Genomic DNA, 25367 nt, shown 5'->3' with positions numbered 1-25367 from the left:
ATTGTTGTACTGTATTTTTTTTTTTTAATTTAATAACTGATGTACACTATCTACTATAAAAGTTAAATAAACTAAAATATTATCATATTATGATTATTTTGATTTTATGTGTACCTAATTATAATAGTTTTTTTTTTATAGTATACTCTATAATTTTAATAATAAATTTAATAATATTTTACTATCAATAACACCTAATTGATTTTTTTTTTTTTTTGATATTATGTTCTTATCAGTGGCGTGTCAAGCATGAAATAATTAGGTAAGCCAGTTTTATTTGTAGTGTGTAAGTGTGTTTATATTGTTTATAATTATTAGGAAAGATTTGTCCTATAAAATGGAATATGGGTATGATAATATTCATATAATAATTATTCATAATAATATTAAAAGTAACATTTTTATTTTTGATTAAAAAAAAACCAGTAAAATAAAAATTGTGTAGGCCCGGGCCTAGTCGGCCTACCCTGTAAACACGCCACTGGTTTTTATATCATGCAATTAATATTTATTAAATAATTGTTTTAATTATTATATTAGTATATTAACAATATAATATTTTTATTCAACAATACCTAACTGATTATTAAGGAATTAAAAAAAAATTAAAAAATTACACTGCTGAGAAATTAAACCAAACTTTGTTATTCAATATATCCCGGCCGATTCAACGCGGCGACAACGGAGAAGCGATTACTCTACGAGTATACCATATATAAGATATATATAAAATTGTACATAATCTATAATTGTTGTTTGTTTTAAATGTTCCATTGCAAATCTTCGTCTATTTGGTGTTAATACGTAATATATTTAAGTAGGTATCTTTACTCCGTATAACCATATTAAATTCTTAACAATTAATAAGTAATAATTTGATAAATACAGATGATAATCAAACTTATTTCAGATTCGGTTAATAAAATATATATTTCTCAGCATTTTGTATCAAAAGCCGACAAATTCGCGCTTAAAAACAGAAAAAACACAAATAATGCAATTATATGCAAAATAAAATTTTGATATTTTGAATATAGATATCATGAAACATATTTCTATATAAAAATAGAAGCAATTGGACAACCTAAAAAAAATACGCAAAATCATAATCATCCTAACCCTAGACTAATCACTAATTGCCGCCCATGGCCTGTGTCATTAGTTAGTTCTTACTCCTTCAAAGCCCTGTTCTATAATTTTTTGAATTTTTATCTATTGTTAATATCAAGTAATACGTATGATCAATTGATATCTTATTAGTTATTATTATTTGTATATGGTTCGTGATACATTTTTATCATTTTAAATATGGTTAAGATTTTTTATATAATTATATGTTTAAATATAATATAGGTACACACAATCTTTATGTTATGCAATACTTGTTTTAGAACAGTGGCGTATTTGAGGGGGGTGATGAGGGCAAACGCCCCTCCCCCCCGAGAATATTTAAACCAGGACAATTTTTATATGACTAATGGTTATAAGGTATTTCCTTGAAAAACAAAAATTCTGAAAAATTGTATCAGTGATAACAAATTGGTAAATTGTACATACATTTTTCTTTGGGGTACACCTCGTATATTATGTTAGGTTCGTGCACACCTAACCTACGTCACGTAGACTGGCCAACTAGATCCTCATGGGTCATTTAGTCCGATAACCTAGTTTACCGCTACAAGTTACAACAGGGTATCAAATTGGGCGATCACCTGTTATTATCTATGATAATCGACTCCAGCATGATTGTACATAAACGGTTATTTTTTTTTATAATGGTAGGGACTTGCGTTATGCCTTAGTTATCGCGTAATATAATTTTATTTATGCACTATTGTTGATTTGTTCTCCGTCTGTTTTATAGTGTTATAATAATTAATTAGTCATCATTCATTGCTAAGTTTTGCTGTCTCAACTCTCAGTATGATATGTGCAAAAAAATTATTTATATATAACTAAATTAAAATACAAATACAGTGAGTATACCACTTATAAGACTCATTTTGGGACCAGCACAAACTGAGTCTTATAGCCAAATGAATCTTATAGGCGAAGTGAGAAAAAAATTTAATTATGTATTTATGAATTTTATTTTACTACATATTTTGTTTTACCTAATTTTAATTATTTCAATATATTATATTACATATTACATACTTTATTGAATATATGTATGTATTTATATATTAACATTGCTTAAAATTAAGGAGTTGTTCTTCTTTTTAAATTGCATTATAAAAAGCTTGCTTACTTTTGTTGCTTTTTTTGTTAGATTGAAAACATGGTTAAGATTCAAAATGGGGCAAGAACGCTTAAATGGTTTGGCTTTGCTAAATATACACCATACTATAACCATATCAATAGAAGATGTTATAAATGTTTGATAGTTCTAAATCGAAATATTCCAAACTAATTAAGTTATTAATATTATACTTTCAAACAGTTCTCTAGGTCACTTTGTATAGTCGAGTATTATAAAAATGCGAAACCCGAACATTTTGTACTATTATATACATAAAGACTTAATAATAGACATAATATTGTCAACAATAACAATTCCTAATTAAAAACAATTTTTTTTATAAAAATCATTAATAAAACACAAATATTCACTACACAATTTCTATTTTTAATGATGCATTTAAACATAACTTAGTATTCGAATAATAATAATTAATAATTATTTAAATTTCTCAAAATTAAAACTAATTTATCTTATCAATGATTTAATACTAAGAAGGTAACTATTCAAATTTTACAACACCAGGATAAGCTTGTAAAGGCAACATGATAAATATGTAGAGTAAATAAAAAAAAAATTATATATTAGATTAAATACAAATATTGATGGAACTTATTAATTTTGTTATAAATTGTTGTTACACTGTTGATTATGTTAAATATTAATAAAACATAAAACACATAACACATATAATATACAACACAAACATTTATAGGACAGTGTAACATAGAGACCACGGTCTGGACAAGTGTAAGGTGTAACTAAGACGATTAACAAAGAAAAAAGTGTTGTATACTAATCAAAAACGTTTATTATGACTAGGTATACCGTAATATTACAAACAATCATGAGAAACTGAATTACGTTAATTTTTTTAAATTTAATTTGTCACATAATGCAATCAGTGATATTTTATAATTAGTTGAAAACTCGAGTTTATTATGCAACTATGCTGTTGAGGACGGGAAGGCGTTACAAAAAGAGCCTCGTATATTTTCAAAAAAAAAAATCGTCTATACGTAATAATACGGACAAAAAGTGCAAGAGCAAAAGTAAATTTATTGGGTACAAAGCTTTTTTTAATTTTTAAATTCATTGAATTTTTTATCGACCAAATAAAATTATATAACATACCTATCATGATAATATAGAGTATAAAGTATAGCACCTGTTTAAATAATTTTAATTTGTTTTGATTCTGAACATCAAATCATATTATAACATCAGAGGCGGAATTTCCATTAGGCCTTATAGACAGCTGCCTAGGGTGGCAAAATGCAGGGGACATCGAATTTTGTAGTGTTTTATTAAAAAACATCAAACGTATAAAAGAATTGTAAAATTAATTATTTTTCGTTAACGAAAAATAATTAATAATGTGCATATTTGTTTATATTTTATATTTTTGTATATCGTATATGGTATACCTACCTATCTATTTTGGTTCATTACAATTTATAGTCATTAAAAATATAGAAAACAGTTTTTGATAATACTATATTTAACATGTTGGTAAGAAACATCATGAGAATTTCAACAATTGAGTTAAGTCTTTTGTTTCATTATCATATGAAGATATTATAAAATAATTTGCAAATATAAAAGCAAGACATCAGCATTTAAAGTTAAAATAGTTAAGTTACCTAAGTTTATATGCAGTATAGATTAGTTAAGATGTTATTATGTTAAAGTTAAACATCTGTTTTGTATTATAGAAAAATACAGTTTTTTATTATAAAAAATATTATAAATTGTAGTGTTTAACTTAATGCTCCTAACAATGGTTATAGTTTTGTATTATTATTTATTATTAATAAAAATTATCACTGTAGGTTTTTATTAAAATTCAGTGGAAATGCATTGAATTTTTTCAAAGGAAGCTAAATAAAATAATCAAAATAAAAACATAGGTAGTCTATGGATGTCCACTACTATTGTCCATAAATTTAATATTTAGAGTAGGTATTTTGTAACTTATTCACCTATTTTAGGGGTGGCAAATTTTTGGTGCCTACAATTACAACACATTTTTGAAGAAAATTATCATAATCTACAATATTTTATTACGATTGTAACATGGCAATAACGATGTATTAAAATGATAATTTTAATCAATTTTTATTCTTTATTTTCGAAAAATAATTACAACTTTTATCGGGAGTATTTTTTGACTATTTAAAAATTTTATAAAACACCTATTAGTATTAGTAATAAACTTTGTATTTTACTATTATATGTATTTTCAATTTGTTTGACTATTTTTTTTCCAAGTAAATCGAGAATATTGCAGAAAGTTTTCAAAATAAATTGTAAAGTAACTGTATACTTATTATTATTTTTTTACAATAGGTATGTAAAACAAAAAATGAAAAGTTTATAACTCTAGCATGTAAAATAATAAAATTAGTATTTAGAAAAGTATTTCTAAATATTAATTGTAGGCTTCTTGTTAATATTTAAAATGTTCAATAACGAAGAAGAAAAAAGACAGTTTCCACACTTTTTGAAAATCTTGTATCTTGTAACATTAAAATATATTTATAACACAGTTATACCTATTATCAGTTTCAGTAAAATACACGTTTCCGGCCTGAATACAAAACTTAAATTCCAAATAATGGAGTATAATTAGTTATAAGTTTATTACAATAAATAATCGATTATCCCTCCAGACATTTATACGATATCATGCTTTGGAGAAAATTAACCTTTGTTCGGTGGGTCAGCTACAAGGGCGGCACCGTTTTCTGGCGTTATTCGATTGCGTCCCATTTCAACCTTTTATAGCTTTTCAGTATGTCGATTGCGTCCACAAGTCGGATAGGTAAATTATTTTTTCTTAACTGTTTATGTTCCGATTGCGTCCTATACTCCTATTGTATGATATATAAGCATTAAATTACACTATATTTTAATATTATTTTAGTAATGACTATTGAATACATTCGTAGTTCTAAGATTGATATATTGTAAAACGAATAGTCATAATTAATAATTATTTTGTAAATAATATTAATACAAAAACCAATAAAAATAAATCCAAATATATAGGAATAAATAATTTAAATAATATATTTCTTGTCAATGTTATAAAATAATTTTAATACAAAAATCAATAAAATTAAGTATAAATATGTATATAATAGGAAAAAATATTTTTAATAATACATTTTTAGTTGGTGAATACGTCAATTAAAAAAGGGTTTTTTGGGTGAAATAGTTTTAAGGTATGTAAAGGAGTTATAATTTTATTATTTAAGTTGTTTATTAGTTTATCAATAAATTTCTGTTTTTTCAAATACTTTGCTCTGCGTTTCACAGGTATTAAATTATGACTTGACATTATTTTTATGTATGTATCTGTTTGACATTGTTTTAAAATATTTAGAAATTGATGAATATTGGGATGCAATGTGTAGAAAAAAAGTTAAATTTTGAATGAAAGCTTTCGCAAGCGTTTGTAGTACGCTGCATACTACTGCTCATTTCAGCCCACATTTCAGGTGGGATATGTGAATTTGAATCAATATAGTTATCAATTAAATAATCAAACACACCATCATATATGACAAAAATATTAGATTTAATATGTCAATTTATCTGTCACATTAACACTTACCTACTATACAATAGGACAGAAGCGTAGACATGATTTCTGAAAGAGGGGATAAAAAAAAAGCTAAATGGGAGGGGAAAATTGAAAAATCCCCCACCCTACCAAAACTTTTTACATTGATAATAAAATATAGGAAAAAATGAGGAACAATGAATATAATTTGAATTGAGTCAAAATTAACATTAAACACGCAGTATGGTAGATTATTCACACTCCAATACTCCATAAAGTCAAAACTTCTGTGTTATAAAATACTACATCATTAAATGTATAAAAAAATGAATAATAATTAAATTAACAAATCTAGTTTTCTCTTTTTTTTTTTTTTCTAGGCTGTCTAAAACTTCTGCTGTAATTAAATATTTCTATAAACTGGCATAAGTGTTAGGCCATTTAGCCGTTTCTGCAACAAATATATTTTCACACATTTTCAACAATTCCGTGAGTATCTTTTTTTAGATTTCAGATAAATAAATGGTAGGTACGTAGTACGTAAGTACTATGTACTAGTGTACTACGTACACGCGGTGAACTAAACCCGTAGCGATAATGAACATTTTATACACAGGCTCAGAGTGGAAGCATAGCCCTTTTAGTCGAGCATACATACATATTATTATAATATATAAAGTATTGTCTATAAGAAAAGCTATAATAAAGTAAAAACATAGTGGTTATTGACCATTTTGACTAATTAAACATTACATTTCTATAAATAAAATAAAATAAAATTACAATGGTATTTAGTATTGACAAAATGTTCATAATTCAATAGCTCAATAGATCATAATATCACAAAATATTACATTATAGTGTATACTGCATAATGTAAGCAAAAACAAAAAAATAATAAAAATCCAATGGGGAGGTCTAACTTCCACGACCCCCTTGTATACGCCCCTGAATAGGACGCAATCGGAACACGTAAAAGGTAGGAAAAAAATCGTTTACCTGCGTCTGGGACGCAATCGACAAACTCCGCCGTTTTCGGCCAAAATGAACCTTTCCCTTTTTGGCCATTCTGGTAAGTTCGTTTTCGGCACATTATTTATTTTAATATATTGTGTATATATATTGTAATTTATTATAATATAATTTATTTATTACACAATTTAGTACATTATTTTGGTTACCAATGTAATATTCTTCACTTTTTTTTTTATGTTAAATTACTAATTTATATAATAAAAATCAATAATTATATAATATTAATAATTTACAATTTATATATTGAGAGTCAAGTAAAATATTTAAAAAAAAAGTTATATATAATTGTCAATTTATAAAAAAAAAACATACAATTATTGGGATATTTAATTTTTTTATAATTATATAATATACGTTATAAAATACGTTTAATAAATTCCATTGGTGCCATTTCTCCTATCTCATATTATGATATATTATTGGTATGGCTTTTATCCCGACGACTCCGAACTTTTTTATCAATGCAACTATAAATATAATAGTAATATAATATAATATTATTAATATTTATTTTTTATTTAATAATTGTTTTTATACGAAATATTTCATAACAATTTCAACAGTAATGAAATAAATAATAATAATGATATTTAATAAAGTTGTAGGGTAAAATCGATCAATTTTAGAGTATCTGAAATGTGCTATAATACAAAATATCGGAACACTATTATCTTATATTATGTATATTATATAACGATTTAAATGCGAAAGGAAAAAAATTAATTCGTTCGGTTTAAATTCGAAAGGTTGTTTTTCACAACGCGACTGACTATATTATATATGTTAGATTATATTATTATATTATTCATATTGCTTATAAGTAAGTTTATTCTACATAAATATTATGAGCTTGTAATTTATTTTAAAATTTTACTTTTTGTAAATATTTGACGTTTTTTCACGACTGCATATTACATGGAATATTGTGCTATTTATTATGTAATTGTGTTATAATAAAAATTAGAAATACGTGTACTTTTTATAACATACTCGTAATAATAATATTGTTGTAATGTTGTGTTTAGATTTTTTAGAAAAACAATGCCAAGAAATTTATTATTTTTTGAATTTTTTACAATTTGAATATTTTTACCTTAAGCTATTATCTTTTAGATTCTGAATGGAGTTGATTGATGAATGTATTGATTTTACAATGATGTGCGTTTTTTTTTATTTTTGTGTCTGTTATCACTTTTTGGAGTCGTAGTAATGCTTCGATTTTTGACTTCAGCCCCTCTTTGAAAAGGAAAATTCACGGGGGGTCAAAAGTAAAAAATGTCAATAGTTTTCAAAAGCGTCGGGAAAAACCCTGAAAAAATTACGGAAAAACGGGAACTTTTACGCATAACAAGTTTTTGACAAAATCGATTTTTTTATTTTGTTGTAACTCAAAAACCAATCATTGTAAATACTCGAAATTTTCACAAAATGTTTATATTAGCATTATCTATATACGATTCAATTTTCAGAATATTCAGAAATTTTTAAAACTATTTATAGACAATTGAAATTTTTGATTTTTCTAAATTTTTCTTGAAATGCCAATAAAAAATATTTGGCTTTCCAAATTTTTTTTTAAAATTTAATACAAGGTTTATTATACGTTATACTTATTATAGTAAAAAAAAAAACCAAAAATCGTTAGTCACAATTTTTGTTTATAAGCATTTAAAGTTCAAATGTTTACAAAATATATCAAAATCGCGAAAATTTGCAAGGAATTTTGAAGTTGATATTTCATAAAATTTCTGTGATTAATACTTAAAGTTCAAAAATCCAATACAAGGTTATCCATAAGTTTTCCTTCATGTAACTGTAATAAAAAATTCCAGCGTCAATATAGAAAACATTTTATTACCGTATGAAATTTAATTTTTTACGAAATCGCGTAAAAACGATATACAGTTTACTCCCGATTATCCGTGGAATAGGGTGGCAGGACATCCACGGATAAACGAATTCCGCGGATAATCCGCAAAATTAAATTTTATAATAAAAACTAAATTGGAAATTGAAATTGAAAATTATTATTACATATGTATTATTAAAAAAGATACACATGTATGTACAATGAATGTATGTATGTACATGTATAATGAAAAATTAATAAAAATTATAAATTATTTATGTGCAAAAAATCAGTAACAAGTTGTTGTTTCTTTGTTTAAAAACTCTTCTTTTTAACTTGTGATTAAAGTTTTTTTAATAACAAACCTATAATGATTTATAATGGAAAGATACAATACGTAAATATTTTTTTGTATACATATAAAGGTATGTAGACGATTCCGTGGAAGACAGCGGATAATCGAGAGTAAACTGTATTACAATTTAAATATACGTAATAATATGATATATCCTACTAATTATCTGACAAATCGTCTCCGTTCAGAATCGTTTTTTCGTATACAATGAATTATGTCATTGCATTCAAATTTAACACATCCATTATAGTGACCAGTGATGACCTACTCTCCATCTCTACTATACAGTAGAGCGATATCCACTTGCCCACTTTTTTTTTTTAGTATACAAATTATAAATAAAGTTTATGTACGCAAACGAGGTTCTACGTTTGGGCCATTTATTGCAGGTATTAAAAATTAGTGTGCGCAATTGAATTGTATGCAAATGGTCGCAAAAACCGTTAAATGTACGCAAACGGGTATCGCCCGTCACTATAATGGATTTATTAAATTTGAATGCAATGAAAGGTATCATTGCATACGAAAAGCGATTTTGAACAGAAATGATTTGTCAATCTTGGATAATTAGTAGGATATATTATATTATTATCTATATTTAAATTGTAATATACCTATCGTTAATTTACGCGATTTCGTAAAAAATTAAATTTCTTACATACATAGAAATGGGATAGTTGTTTTAACTCCATACTATGGTCTCAAGCATTATAATTGAAGTGAACATTTGTTAGTTAAATTAACTACAATTGAGCGTTGATCTAAATATAATATTTAGACTTTTTGAAGGTATTGAAACAACTCATTAAAATTGATATTTGAGAATTCCAGTTATTTAATTTAATATGTTTGTAGGATTAAATTGACTACAAATTTATTAGTTATTCTGAATTCTTCAAATAATTATTCACTAAATTCTAAATTCACTAACTTCAATAAATATTCAATGAACGTTGTTGTGATTTAGTTTTACTAAATTGGTGGTTTGCATAACTAAAAAGGTTGGGAACCGCAGAACCTTAGGTATTATACACAACCGAGACACAATTCAAAAATGTTAGTTTTCACTTTTCATAAATATATTATTAATGTAATTAAAACATTTTTTAATTCGTTGATTACGTTTTGACTATAAATAAACGCGGGATGGGTACAGTTCGGCCTCCAAGATAAGAATTCGCCCCCTCGATAAGAAATTATAGCTAATAAACTAAATTAAGAGCTCGAACCAAGGTGGATATATAGAGGTGTAAACACTTTGATTATTAATTGATTGAAAAATGTACACCAGTTGTGATTTCCACCGGGAACCTAACCCGATGAAGGCTCATAATGTTTATATTCCTATACAAAAATACGATGCACAATCCTTGCAAAGCCATAAAAATATAACATATGATTAAAATTAAATAATGATTAACTTAGATGAATTTTGATTAACTTAAATCTATCTTCAATAATACAATTGTTGACAATTACCCATATTTTTTTGGGGAATAGTGATTTGTTTGTGGAGAAGATATACATAGACTTGCTATTTATTTATGTTATAGTTATTAAAAACTATAATTTATTATAACCATTGTCATGTTAAATATTAATTAAAGTAGGTAATGGTAAATTTATTATTTCCTTGATTTGCTACCTCTGCTTGTCATGATTATTGTAAATACACATTGTAGTTATTTATATTATTATATTATGGCATAATATTGAAAATATGTAGATACTATTACCATTGATTATAAATAGTATTTATAATCAATGCTATTACTATATACTTATATTTAAAATATTATTACTGATTACTCTATGGAAATATCTATCAAATTTATGTGTACAATAAACAATATTTATATCATATTATCCTAGTGTACTCTTTTGCAGTAGTTATTCATTGTTATTTCTTTTATCCTTATCTAGATTCTAGACAGATGTGGCGACACCGATTGTCACCACTTGACTGGTCGATAACATTTTGTATACGTGAATTTTACCTTACTTTTCATTCGTTCATAATTATTTGATTGTGAATTTTCATATATTATGTTATATTCTATCGACGCGACGCAGCGATCGCGTCCTCCACTCCGGCACTCCGCGCGAAATCGTTCCGTGAAGGCTACGGCGCCGATCGTGAAGAAAAGCTCTTTGCTCACGACGTTCGACCGAGCCACAACCGCGACAAGTCCGACCGAATCTTTAAACCACTGACGCGAACTCCGTCGTTCCGCGCCATGTACACGTGGGTATGTGACCACGACCACGCGCACTGACGATCTCAAATTCGAGATGTAATGACCCCCGGCACAACATGTCCGGCACGCGCTACGACGCGCACGGTCCAGTTACATCATGCGATTCCGCGACGAACGAGCACTTTTACTCGAACCAGGCTTCGACCCGTCGGCGAACACGTCCACGACGTTCCCGGTCTCGCGACACGAACTCGGCGGCTTTCGCGCAACCGCTCGCAATAATTACCGTACGAACTCGCGTGCGCCCCGACGCAATCACCGCACGCCCGAGCGTCGAGCACCCGACGAAACGGCTAACATCGTACGCCTAGTCACCCGCGTATTTTACTTTTGTCAACGACTTATTTCGACAATAATAAACGACTTTCGACGCACACGCGTCCGACACAAAATGCGTGTTCAGCTATTTATTCTACCTCCATGCCTGTCTAGCCTCCAAAACCTTCTACACGCGGAGTAAATTCAACAACGACATTTAGGCGGCAAGTGTATTGGGCCGGTTGGCAAAACTTACACTGCAACCGCGGTACCCCAAATACTTGGGCGCCAAACAGATTTGAGTTTAGTTAACTTTTATCTTTATCTAGATAAAAAAAGTACTGATCTAATCTCAACACTGATTATAACATAATATAATATATTATCTAAGAAAATTCACGTGAACGCTATACAGTCACGCGTCGATAAGATACGCGTTCCGTTTTTCGAAACATTCTTCTTTTATTAAAATATCTTTTCGAATACATCGTGTATTGTCATATTTAATATTGTTAATAGTGATGGCATCAAACACGGTCGTCACCGCCGTATGTATGTGTGTTGATGCGACTGTTTGACCGTGTGCGTATGTCTGTTTTTATTCGCAGTGCTGGACGATGGTGTTGGGGGGGGGGGGTGTTTTCCTGGTCTAATAGGCATTGGACGCACAACCGGTGGTGGGAGCCACAACCACTCCGATGCTGGAGAAGCAGCCGCCGCCGACGGGGCATAAAAGAGGGCGCCGAGGAGCGCCGATCACCATTTCTGTCTCAATAGTCAACTTATTTTCCTGTTAAATTTTTACACGTACTCTCAAACCCACAACAAGATGGCGTCCATGGCAACTTTATTTATGCTACTTGCGGTCACTTTTCGCATACAGGCGATGTACGATGTACCTGATATCTTTCCACAAACAGAACCAGGACAAGAGCTCCCGGATACACAAGGTAAAAATTATAATCTTTATCGTTATAAAATATAAAATATTTATTTTTTATGCATGTACATTTTATTTATAGTTAAGACTTATTACTTTATCTCACTATTACCAATAATGTTATTATTTAATTTAATTTTATATTTTATTAATTTGCTTTTAATTTTTTATATTTTTTTCTACTGTGATTGTTACGTTCTACAGCAAAAGTATTTTTTCAATCTAATATTTCACACTTTTTTATTCCACTAATAGTAATAATAAATAATAATGGTAAATTGATAATATAATGATATAATACCCACACAATAAATATATATTAAATAAACTTTAATTAACATTTGATTAAACATTTTATATTTAATCAACATTAATTTTTAATTTATACATATTTAATAAATATTGAAAGTTAGTTTTAGTCAAATCATTTTGTGAAACATTCATAAATTTAGATTGACATTTTACAGCATTTGTAAAATAATGATAAATAACTATAATACACTTATTTAAATGTGAAGAGATAATATTCAATTAATAATCTTACTAAAAATAACAGAACAAATAATCAGATTGTAAAATTTCTTTTTTCCTTTTTTACCATTATATGAGAATAAAGATACTAAATTGTTAGTAAATAATTTCATCAATATTCTCTTTGTAGTACAATGATTGTTATTACCTTCCAAATATGATAAATATTGAACCTAAAATGAAATGAATATAAATGTTTTAATACATATTAAACATACTGTACAACTACTTTAACTACTAGTTTAAAGTGAAAATAACTACAATAATTTAAGTAATTACTACAGAAAATTGATATTGGTTTTTAAAATATAAACCATAATGTATCTAATATGGGAGGGATTATGTGTATCAATAAGTTTCATATTCTAGTAGGTATAAAGTTAAACAATTTGTAAACAAAATAATAATTTATAATTTTATATTATTTAAATTAAAAAATAATGATTTATTTTACCACTAAATACATATCAATCATTCTTTTAAATTTAAATTTGTATTAATTTGGTCTTCTTTAATATTTATATAAATCATCTATTGGAAAATTGCACTCTTGTAATTCATTAATATTAATTATATCATCCTGTATGTTATTATTTCCATAATTTGATCCAATCGATTCTAATTTATTTAATATTTAATTTTGCTTTATTTCAATATGTTTTATATCAGTTTTCAAAACTCTTATCAGTCACTGAAGAATTAATAATTTCTGCTTTTGATGATGAAATAGGAGTATTTATTTTTGTCATATAACCATCTGCACCATCTGCAGACATGTTCTCGTCCTAATCATCGTCTCGCTTAGACGACCATGTATGAAAGCGCAATAACAATATTGTATAAACAAACAGTTTAATATTCTTAAATTTAATGTGGTATTTGTCTTGTATAGTCATCGTGGATAGAATCAAAGATTCCTGCCCACCATTCGGATCACCAGACGAACAATTTAAAGTGATGGTGTTGGGCAGTTTAAATCCACCGGCAGGCGGATGTGCTTCTATGCGAGCAGACATTGGCGATAATGTACCAGCGTTTGAAATTTTGCTTGGCAATATCGATTATAGCATTAAAGGTCACCAAAAAGTGGGTACGTATAATGAATTATTATATTGTTACAGTACAATAGTGAGGTGCGGGTCCTATGCTGCGTCCGTGACTCCAGAAAGCTCTCCCTGTCTAAAATCTTGTATTTATTAAATATAATTTAGTCGACATCTTTTAATGAAATACACAAACAATATTACCTTTTGATATCACCGCAACTGGTATAGATGATCATGTCCGTTCCGAAAATACAACTAAGCATCTACTTATTTCTTTCTTTTAGTGATTTTGGCCTTCAAGACTATGTTGTTTATAAATTACAATCCATTGTACATTTTAGCATCAATTGACTTATAAATATCCTCAAATAATACATATTATATACAATTTTCGAGCCCATTTTTATAACTTAATAATATAAAATCATGCTGGTTTAATAGTAGAAATACCAAACACTATAATATCACAAAAACAGATTCCATAAAAATTAAGTATTTAAAATAAGTACTATTAAAACCATTATACTCATTACCAGTCTTGTAAAATATTCGAATATCAGTTTTGGATACTAATATTTAAGTATTCTCAATACATTTTAGAAGTATTATTAACAAAATTTAATTACTTGTATTTAAATGTTATAAAGAAATCAGTTTTATCAATTTCTTATAAAAATAAACAGTAAAATTTTAAACATTAAAAAAACATGGGATAACAATATCAAAAAAAAAAAAAATGACTATAAAAGAATATTTTTTAACTGTTTTGACTAACATGTTACTATCTCTAAAGATCTTTAGAGATTAAAATTGATTGTAATATTTTTAAAATTTACAGTATTACGTATGGTTTAGGTATGTAGATTTGAAAAAATTAAAAAAATTACTTATTTTTGTATTCAAATACTTTGTAAGTGTTTGTAAAATACATTATTTTATAAGTGTTTTAAAAATATTTTTAATATTTTTTCATGCGAATACTAGTGTTGGTATTTTAATAATTTTTAAAAAAGTATTTTTTCAAAACTGCTTATTACTCATGTATTTGTTTTGTTCTAGTACTTCTAAGAAATAGAAGAGGCTACACGTTTCAGTGTTCATCTAAACATCCATTCATAGAGAATGGAAATATTGAAGGCTGGTATGTCCAACTATATATCCATAGTGCAAAAAAAAATGACTACAGATGTAGTGTGAGTATACTATGTTTAGTAGGCATACCTTACAGATTCAATTAATAAATTAGGGTAGTAGAATAACGCATATAAACAACAACGCGATTTCTTATACATAATATACATACGCCTGTCATTTGTACGTGGATGGTTGTTGATAATACACATTATATGTATACATAGATAATTCTAAAATATTTTGTACTCTCAGAGATTGAAATTTCTACGTTAAAAATTATATTAAAAACCATAAATACATCTAACAAGCTTGTATTATTCTTATCATAAATTCGTAAAATTAAATACCATTAACCAACAATAACATTGTTCAAATTTTACCTCCCTAAACTTAACACACCTATAATAATCTGCGCCACGAGAGAACGACCGTAAAAACTTGTCCCGCTTCTATACATTGAACCACACCGAACGGAAACCGATCAATGAGAGACGTAGTTGACATTTGTCTATACGTAGTGGTAATAATGAGTATTAATGACATTGATTTCACTATTTGTTTTTGAACTAGCGTATTTTTTGACGATTATACAAAACAACCAGGTATTATAATATGATCATAACTTTAAAAAAATTAAGGTAAATTTTTAATTATTTACAAAGATGTTAGAAGTGTTATGAACTTATGAATTACGTGGAAACGCAATGCATTTGTTATGGCTAGCAGCGTTCGCGATCACCACTAGTCATGTTAGATATTTTGATGTTCAATAATCAGCCAATCTTTAGCAAACACCATTCACTTATTAATTTAGCCTTTAAAAAATTAACAGGAAAATACTTCAAATGTAATAAATTATTAAAGTTGATCAATTTTTAATGATCATTATTTGTCTTTGTCATTAGACTTATATCACTCACGATTTAACTAACGTCAAATCTTATTACAATAAAAACTGCTGTAGTCCTAGACATAATGATGTATTGATGTTAATGTTTGGGGATAGGGTTGGTTCTCGGAGTGCTTATATATAATATGCATAATGATACATGTTATACGTTACTGAGGTTAATCTATTTTTATCTTTTTGTTCACTTACTGCAGTTGTACAAAATATTCAATGAACTAGGAACAATCAAGATGTTGATTAGTGCGGATGAATGGTGTGATGGTCTGCCACAGATTTTGAGATATGACGGTTACGGAGTACCAGATGGATTTTCTACAAATGGTTCTCTTGCTCTTATATTTTCTAAGCATTGGATACCGAATCCATTTCCAGAATTTCCAGAGTATGACTTATTAAGTGACATGTGTGCTTTAGGGTGACTCTGTACCTCCCTATATAAATATATTATTATCAAAAACCAAAAAGTTAATACTTACAAGATCTGTATTTGCATATTCATTTTTTTTTTTAACTTTTTAAGCTAGATATAAGAATTTTAATTTGTAATATTTCTTATTATTATACATTTATATGTACACATATTGACATATCTTATAATTTAAATTATTCAAATAAACGACATGAAAACACAGATTATATTATTCTTAGCTTTAAGTTTAATAATTTGTCAATTTATTCATCATTGTATTATTAAAACACAAAATTGTTTCTGACTTCTGTTGAAAACATTTTCTGTCATAAGTTATATATAGGGAGAACACATGCAGAACATAGTGCCCTCTTTAACAATTTGGAAGTCTAAACTAGGTACCTAAATCAAAAATTAAAATCATACAAAATAATATGTATAACTGGCATGTAGTTATATGATCCCATACCAGTGTGCCTCTAATTATTAATATGCATGCACTATGCAATATCGTCAGAATTATTGTGATGATAATTTTATTATAACATTAGTTTAGCATTTAATTGTTTACTATTTGTTATTATATACATAGTTTAAAATTTAATAAGTTAGGTTTTTATTGAAAAATGTTTTTGTAAAATAAATAAATAGGTAATTAACTCATTATCATTAACTCCTCCCAATTTATAATATTATTATATTTATTAAGGATTTATGCCCAGTAAATGATATTTCCATAAGATAATTATTATTGCGTAGAATTTAAAAGCGTGTTAAAAATGTAGAAAATATGTTGTTTCCTAATGTTCTTAATACTAGTACAGAAAATAATCATAATCATAATATTATAAATCCGCCTATTGTTGATAATGCATCTTTCCACCCTGAAAATAATTTTGAAATCATATATCAAGAAAAGAATTTTACTATTAATAATAATGATTTAAATACTACTAGTTTAGTTTCAAATCTATTATTCCATTTCAATTCAACTTCATAATTGTATTATTATTATTAATTATTATTAATTATTGTATTGCAGTATTTTAAAATAAAAATAAAAATATAAGGCGTTACAAATTTAAATATTACTCGTATTACTTAAGGCTTATGCGTACTGATAATAAAATTTCTTCCAGACAGCTTCGATGTATAATTCAAAATCAAAAAAAGAATATCCTAAATGTACTATTTCCTGATAATATTAAACCAGTTACTCTTGAAAATGGTATTATAAAAAAGGTTACTGAAACGGACATTCCCAATATTATAAATACAGAAAATAGTTTTTAAGATAGTAGTACAGTTCCATTTTATTTTGATATTCTAATGTTATTATTAATAACATAATGAAATATATATTTAAAAAGTTCATCAGACATCAATTTTTCCTTCAACTAATTTTAATACAAAATATGAAGTAACTTTCAAACAATTAATAGCTTCATAGGCAGTTAAAGATAATCAAAAACAACTACGTGGATTATTAAGCATATTAAAAACTCATTCTTGTCATTAAGACTTGCCTATAGTGATCCGGGAGCATCATTACAAACTCCTATACAATTTATGACATTAATTTTGGTAAATATTGACATTATGGTCTTAAAAAGGGAGTTATTAATATTTTAAATGCAATTGAGCCAGTTAAAACTGGAAAAATTGAAATTGTTATTAGAATTGATAGTCTTTCCATTTCTGGAAGTCAACTATGGCCCATTTTAGGAAGAATACTTGGTTCAAATAAAGTTTTTTTATCGTTGGTATCTGTCGCGGTTGGCAATAAAACCAGAAAATGCAATAGTTTCTAAATTATTTTGTTAAACAGGTTAAAGATATTATTGAAAATGGTTTAGATCATAGGGATAGCAAATATCAATTCTGCATAAAACCTTTATGTGCAGATGCACCAGCAATATTATATATTTTAGGTGTAAAAGGACATTGTATCATTGTACCAAATACTGGGATGAAGATAAAATTATTAAAAAGAGAATTTGTTTTTCTGATTTCCCTGGTAGAAAACGAACTGATGATGAATTTTTAATGAATTCTGATGACGATTACCATTTAATAACAAGTGCATTAGGAAAAATTCCACACTTAGGGCTAGTAACACAAATCCCATTAGATTATTTATATTTAATAGTAGGAGTTACGAAAAACTCATACATTTATGGTCTTGTGATGAATACATGATCCACTACCATTTCGTAAGGTTACAAATGTTTCTAATCAATTAGAAAGTTCAATTAAATATTTTTCTCCATTTGAATTTCAAAGAAAGTCCAGATGCCTTTTATATTTCTGCCAATGGAAAACAACTGAGTTCAAGCAGTTATTATTATACACAGAACCAGTTGTATTCAAAAATATTTTATCTTTGAACATTTATAATCATTTTCTCACATTGCATGTTGCCATATCAATTTTGATTTCAAAGAAATTTTCTACTGGAGAATTTCATTTATATTATGCTCAAAAATTACTTAAACATTTTGTATCCACATTTAAAATTATGAGCATCATATTTTACATAATATACAAGGCCTTTTACATATTGTGGATGATGTTAAAAAATTTGGTTGCTTAGATAACTTCAGTTGTTTTTCCTTTGAAAACTATTTGCAAAAGTTAAAAAAATTACCCAAAAAGGATGATAAACCATTACAACAAATCGTAGAACGTAGACTTCAAGAGTTAGAAAATTGTGGAATTAACCTAAATATTAGTAATATTAAAGCTGAAATTTTTTTTAAAAAAGGTCACGTTTCTGGACCTCTTATTAAAGGATGTACAGTTCCTCAAACCTCAATTTTGAAATTTAATGGAATGAAATTTGAAGTACAAAATAAAGCAAATAACTACTGTGGTGTAAAGAATGGAAAAATCATTATAATAGAAAATATTCATTATAACAAAGATATTAATGATTATGTCATTGTTAGTAAGGAATTTTTGATCAAAAAATTCTTTTACTCTCTTCCATGTTCATAATCATATTTAAGCATCTTTCAAGTCTCTAGGCTTTCACATAGGAATATGTGGCATTGTGGCCAGTTAAATATATTATGCTAAATTATTATTGGTTTTCTATTACAAAAAATAACTCTTAACTTTGCTGTTTTACCACTTTTGCTCATAGAGCAGGAGGAAAGACCACAGCTCTGTAAGTTGTAATACATATATCACAAAAATAATTAAATGTAAATAAAAATTGTATTAGGTAATTTACCTAATAGAATTATCAATCAAGATGAAAATTAAGATGTACTTATTGATTTATTATTTACTAAATTGAATAAAACATATCAAATAATAATAAAATGATACTTACAATTTATATAGGTATATTATATTAAATAATTACTGTTTTAAGAAATTACAAATATTTATATTAATTTCCATGTTATATTTTTAGAAAATATGTAGTGATTGAATTCAAAGATGGATTACAACTCGTCCCACATAATTGGATTTTGTTTAAGCAATCACGGTCTTATTTCCCAGACTTGAGAAATACAAGTTCAAAAAAATATAATAAAATAGTATTGTGGTATTGAATACTGAACCATACAACCCAGTATAGAAAACATACACTATTATTAAAATGTGGGCTTTATTAGGTAACCCCATACATAATAAAAAATTGAATGTGTTATAAATTATAATAATATACTACTTAACTAAAATATGTAAACATTTTATAGGTGATTTTATCAGAGCGAAACAAAAACTTAAACAAGCTATCGAACTTTCAGAAACAGAGAATTTGAATTCATAAAAAGATGAATACTTTTCAAAATATAGATGACGTAAATTGGCAGCAAAAAAAGTAAAATGCTTAATAGAATTTTCTCCAAATGATATTAGACATATTGCTAACAAATCCAATGCAATTTCTTAATCATTACAAAACATCCATTTATGAAATCACTTGGTATAGTATGTATTGATATGTTTATTGATACTTTTATTGGTTTCAATATTTTTTTTTTTTAAATGTTCAAACTCAGGAGACTTAAAAATAATATTTCAACTTCAACTAATAAAAGTACTAAACGTAGAATGCATTCAATAGTTATATAAACCAGTATTCGCCTTGTTTGAGTTGTAAGTTTTAAAATAAATATATATTTGGTACCTATACACTATAAATGTATATTAACAATGTGTTTATATGTTCTAACTGTCGTATTTATAAAATTTGTTTCATTATTATTTTGATAAAAAGTTAATACTGGTTTTTTCTTAGTATAAATATTTTATATTTAATAATTTGTGAGTTATGAGTATGAAATAATTAAGTATTTGAAAATGCTCATAATTCACTTAAAAATTAAAATATCTTAAAAAGTCACACAGATAATGTTCTTACTTAAAAGTTTGATAATGGGTCAATTCTCTCTAATATTAAAACTAAAAGCACAATATTAAAACTGATGAACAAAAATTTACTATGTCGTACGTGTGTAAGACGGAGACAACACATGCGGATAAGACGTCCCCTGATGTGTAAAATCCCATATGATAGAAGTCACATAGTTATCACACTGATACGTATGAAGTTACAAATAAGTGCCTATTTACTTCTCTGAGATACAACATGGTTGCCAAACGCCAGGTTGAGTGATAGTGCAAATGCGATATCAAAATGTGAGTACTATAGAGTATAGGTAGTCAAGTCAATAAAGCCGCTTCTATTGCATATTGCACAAATTACCTAAGAACTGCACAAGGTAATCAATCACATATGTGACTACTATAGAACAGAATTTATGACATAATATTATACCAACTACTCATAGACAATCTATAAAAATCATATACCTATAGTATTGAATAAAAACAGCCATGTGTTGTAACAAAATAACTTCCATTAAAGGTCCATGTTAATTTCTAAAATATTATTCTTGCTGCTTAAATTTAATGCTCTTTATAATCACACACAGTGGGGGGGTCACAATTTTAAAAATCCAGCTAAATTTTGTTCAGTTATTTACATTATAATAACATATAGCCCATATAGGTACCTATAATAAGTGGATAGTGATCAATGTTATATGCATTATATTCACATAATGTTCGGTTTGCCCAATTAGTTCACACCTCACACGTTCATTGCCTATTGTGTATAATATTACATAATGAATGTATAATAAGTAAAAACCATAAACAATTTTTTAAACTTAACATGTTAATTAAAAGAACAGTGTCATTTCAGTTAATAAAATAAGATGTTTATTATAATAAAAGTAAAATAAAATACAAAATTAAACAAAAAAATATACATTATTGAATACAGGTATATTTTTATATTTAAAATAATTGTATTAAACTATTTATTACATAAAAAAAAAAAATAATAATATAACAATATAAAATTACTCACTAATATGTAATAAGCTAATGACAATAACCCTGTCATTAACAAAAAAAAACATTTATTTTTAATATAGTTTAATTTGATAAAAATGATAAAAAATATCTGCTGTACTCACATAAAATGATCCAACAATATTTGATTCAATTATAGAGTTAGTATTAGACATTGCAGAATAAGTATTATACTTCACTACTTCTAACTCAATATTTGACCATTGAAATATTTTAAAAAATTTTACAACCACAATACTATTATCTTTTAAAATAAAATGACCGTTCTTAAATTTATAGAGCATATTAAAAATTGATCGATTATAACTTATAATTATTTCATAATAAGTTATAAATGGATTATATAAATAAAATGTATCATATTTATGGATTTCATTCATTAAAATAGGATAAAATTTTTTTATAACTGATTGTAATTGAAGTTCTCTATGTTGTATAATACGGTTATAAATATCTTGAAGGGGAAATGTTGCATTTTTTAAGCTTTTTTTAACAAACTGCAAATAATTTTCAAATTTAAATGCGCTGAAAGAATCTAGTGGTCTATGATGTTTTACAAAATTAGATAAATGTATTAAACTATGAACATTGTACGTTATGAATTCATTTCCATACAAAATTGAATAATCATAGACAAATTTTCTAATTAATGTTGTAGCCATATCATTATAAGTTAAGTAAGTCTCATTAGAAGCAAGAAAGCAAATAGCTGTATGAATAATAATAAAATGCTCGTAGAATTTTTTCTTTAATCTCCCCTTCAAGACAATAGGCCCAGTATAGAGTAAAAATGATCTGTATTCAGCGGCTTTCCAAAATTCAACTTCTTCAAGCGACCTAGGTAGCCTACTAAATTCCGCAAGAAATGTTTTTTTTAAAATTTATAAGTTCTGAAGAAATAATGTCAATATCTATTTTATTAAGTCTAACTGGCCTTGGTCCTTTCAACCAAAATTGTAGCATTCTCTTCATAACACCCAAACAAACATTATGCATGTACTACTGATAATGTAATATCAATTTTAAAATTTAACAATGGACTATTGCCTTTATGATAATCCACATCAGTTTTTTCACGAAAAGATTTATCAGTTTTAATTAATTTAGTTAATTCTGAGTCCATTCCTAAAAAGGTCATTCTGTTAAGAAATGTTCCTTCTTCAATGCATGAATTGCAACCATGATAAGCATTAAATTGTTTAACATTGAGAATAAACGCCTTGGCGAGAGCATCATAGATGATTTGGGAAATTTTGAAAGTAAATTTTTGTTTATTTATATAGAGACCATAAGTTATTAAATCATTAATTTCTGTTACAAAAGGGTTTAAAAATTCTAAAATACAATTAGGTTTTTTATATTTATTGTGATAAATACCTATAAGTAAAATTAGTTTAGATAATTTGATGTTATTTATTATAGATATTAAAATGGGCCAAAAGCATGCCTTGGAATTTTTAGAAATTGATAATCCATCAATGTTTAAAGATAATTTTATTATAAATGTATTACAAAAATTAGAAATAAATGTTTTTAGTGTTGGAAATATCATAGTTTTGATTCCTAAGTGAATATATGATCCTGGATTTATATGTATGATAGTTTGATGTTTTGGTATATTTAAAAGAACTCTTGCATCCTTTGGGAGATCCAGTCCTTCTTGTCTTAAAACTAACAATAACTCATTTACAAAATTACGAGATACATTATACTTTGAAATTATGTTTTTAAACTGTCTACAATTTTTGGTTTTTTATAATTATCATTATCATTTCTATTAAAAAAATTAATTCTTTTAGTAAAATTTGTATTAGAAATATTATTGCAAATTAAAGAAATATTTGGTACATCTTCTGACTGCTCACCAACGACTTATGGAGATTGAATATTAACAGATTTACCTTTTGAAATTGCAGGACTTATATTAGAGAGTTTTGGTTTTAGAATCATGGTTGATGATGATGCCATTTGGATTTGTTGTTGAATATGCCGATTCAAATTTCTTTTTGACATATTTTCCAGTGATTTAATTTTCTTAATCTACAATATTAAAAAAAATATTAATCCATAGTGCAAAAATGTTTATTCAAAAATATCAAATCAGATATATTTAAATAATATAATAATGAAACATAAAATAAAAAACATCACTGTGGAAATACTTTGAGCATTTTAAACTATAAATAAGATCATATAATTAATATTAATAATTATTAGGTAGTAGGTACTTTATTTCTGTTTAAGAAATATAGTACTACAAAAATATTAAATAATAAAGCAATACATTACTACATTGCACTAATAATGTAAAATATGTATAAAATAAAAAATATTATAGAAAAAAACAATCTGGTTAATTTTATTGTTGCCGTTCTTTTTCTCTTGCTAAACGTTGAGTACCGTGCCTGAACCAATCTTTAACATGATTCTCAAAAGATATATCAGTACCTTTAAAATGTTCTCTAGCAATGTCTTGAAAACCAAAAAAAAAAAAAGTTAATAATATAGATATTATAAATATTGCTCGGCATCCAAAATAAATGTTTCTATATTGCCTCACCTTTTATAATACTCATTAATTTCAAGTTTTCTAATTTGTAATTTGTTCTGAACCCAGTCCAGGAATATTTTCAAGATAATTCGGTTGAGAATATTCGATGAAGAATTATTTTTACAACATTTTTATGTCAGTACCACCAATAAGTAGTAATAAATGCTTTCTAAAAATAAAAATTTACTTTATATATTTAATAGTTAAACATTACATCAACAAACATGAATATTTATATACTATACACTTACTATTTGACATTCAAATTTAGAATCATTTTTAATTTATGTATCAACATCATTAATAGTTTGAATATCTTTCATTGAAAAAAGAGAGATGAAATCTTCATCAAACATCTGTTGAGAATTACAGTAATAACCTGCTGTATTAGATTCAAGCATTTTTTCTATTTTATCAATTATTTTTACATAAGAATTGGTTGAAATACATAAACTAATAACTTTTGCAACCATTTCTTCTATAAAATTAGATACATGAATTAGAATTAATGATTTTTTTGAGATAAATTATATAATAGCTATAAGTGAAACAAGTATCTATTTATTAAAGAAAAAATAGTAATTAAACATCTCATAATTTGGATTTTGTAATTTACTTTCATATATTTAAGTAACAAAAACAATAATTTCAACAATATTCATTCAGGTATTTTTTTTTTTATTACCCATAATTGATCTATTTGCTTCAACAACAGAGGTTAGTGAATTTTTTATAAGATTGAACTATTGCAATATTAGGTATTATAATAAAATATAGATATATTGATAATATAAATACCTATAATTTAATTTCAAACATGAAATTATAAATTATAATATAGTAATTAATAATATGTTGCATTACCTAAGTTTGTACGATTCCCA

The 25367-nt window shown here is 26.4% G+C and overlaps 2 protein-coding genes across 2 annotated transcripts; one reads left to right on the top strand and one right to left on the bottom strand.

The window, feature by feature from the left end:
- The first annotated feature begins 12209 nt into the window (after positions 1-12209).
- On the top strand, positions 12210-16686 carry LOC132927601 (uncharacterized). The gene is made up of 4 exons (XM_060992161.1): positions 12210-12515; positions 13929-14126; positions 15142-15275; positions 16321-16686. Exons 1-4 carry the CDS (start codon positions 12395-12397, stop codon positions 16543-16545), a joined length of 678 nt encoding a protein of 225 aa, XP_060848144.1. The 5' UTR covers positions 12210-12394; the 3' UTR covers positions 16546-16686.
- A 5255-nt stretch (positions 16687-21941) lies between these two features.
- On the bottom strand, positions 21942-23070 carry LOC132925555 (uncharacterized). The gene is given in 5 exon segments (XM_060989944.1): positions 21942-21956; positions 22037-22198; positions 22340-22807; positions 22809-22932; positions 22934-23070. Coding segments are annotated over 5 exon segments (906 nt in total).
- Positions 23071-25367: the final 2297 nt, after the last annotated feature.

This window comes from Rhopalosiphum padi, chromosome 3 (genome assembly GCF_020882245.1).
Source record: "Rhopalosiphum padi isolate XX-2018 chromosome 3, ASM2088224v1, whole genome shotgun sequence".
Classification (NCBI taxonomy): domain Eukaryota; kingdom Metazoa; phylum Arthropoda; class Insecta; order Hemiptera; family Aphididae; genus Rhopalosiphum; species Rhopalosiphum padi.
The sequence above is the reverse complement of the archived record's forward strand: the minus strand, read 5'-3'. Positions and strand labels throughout refer to the sequence as shown.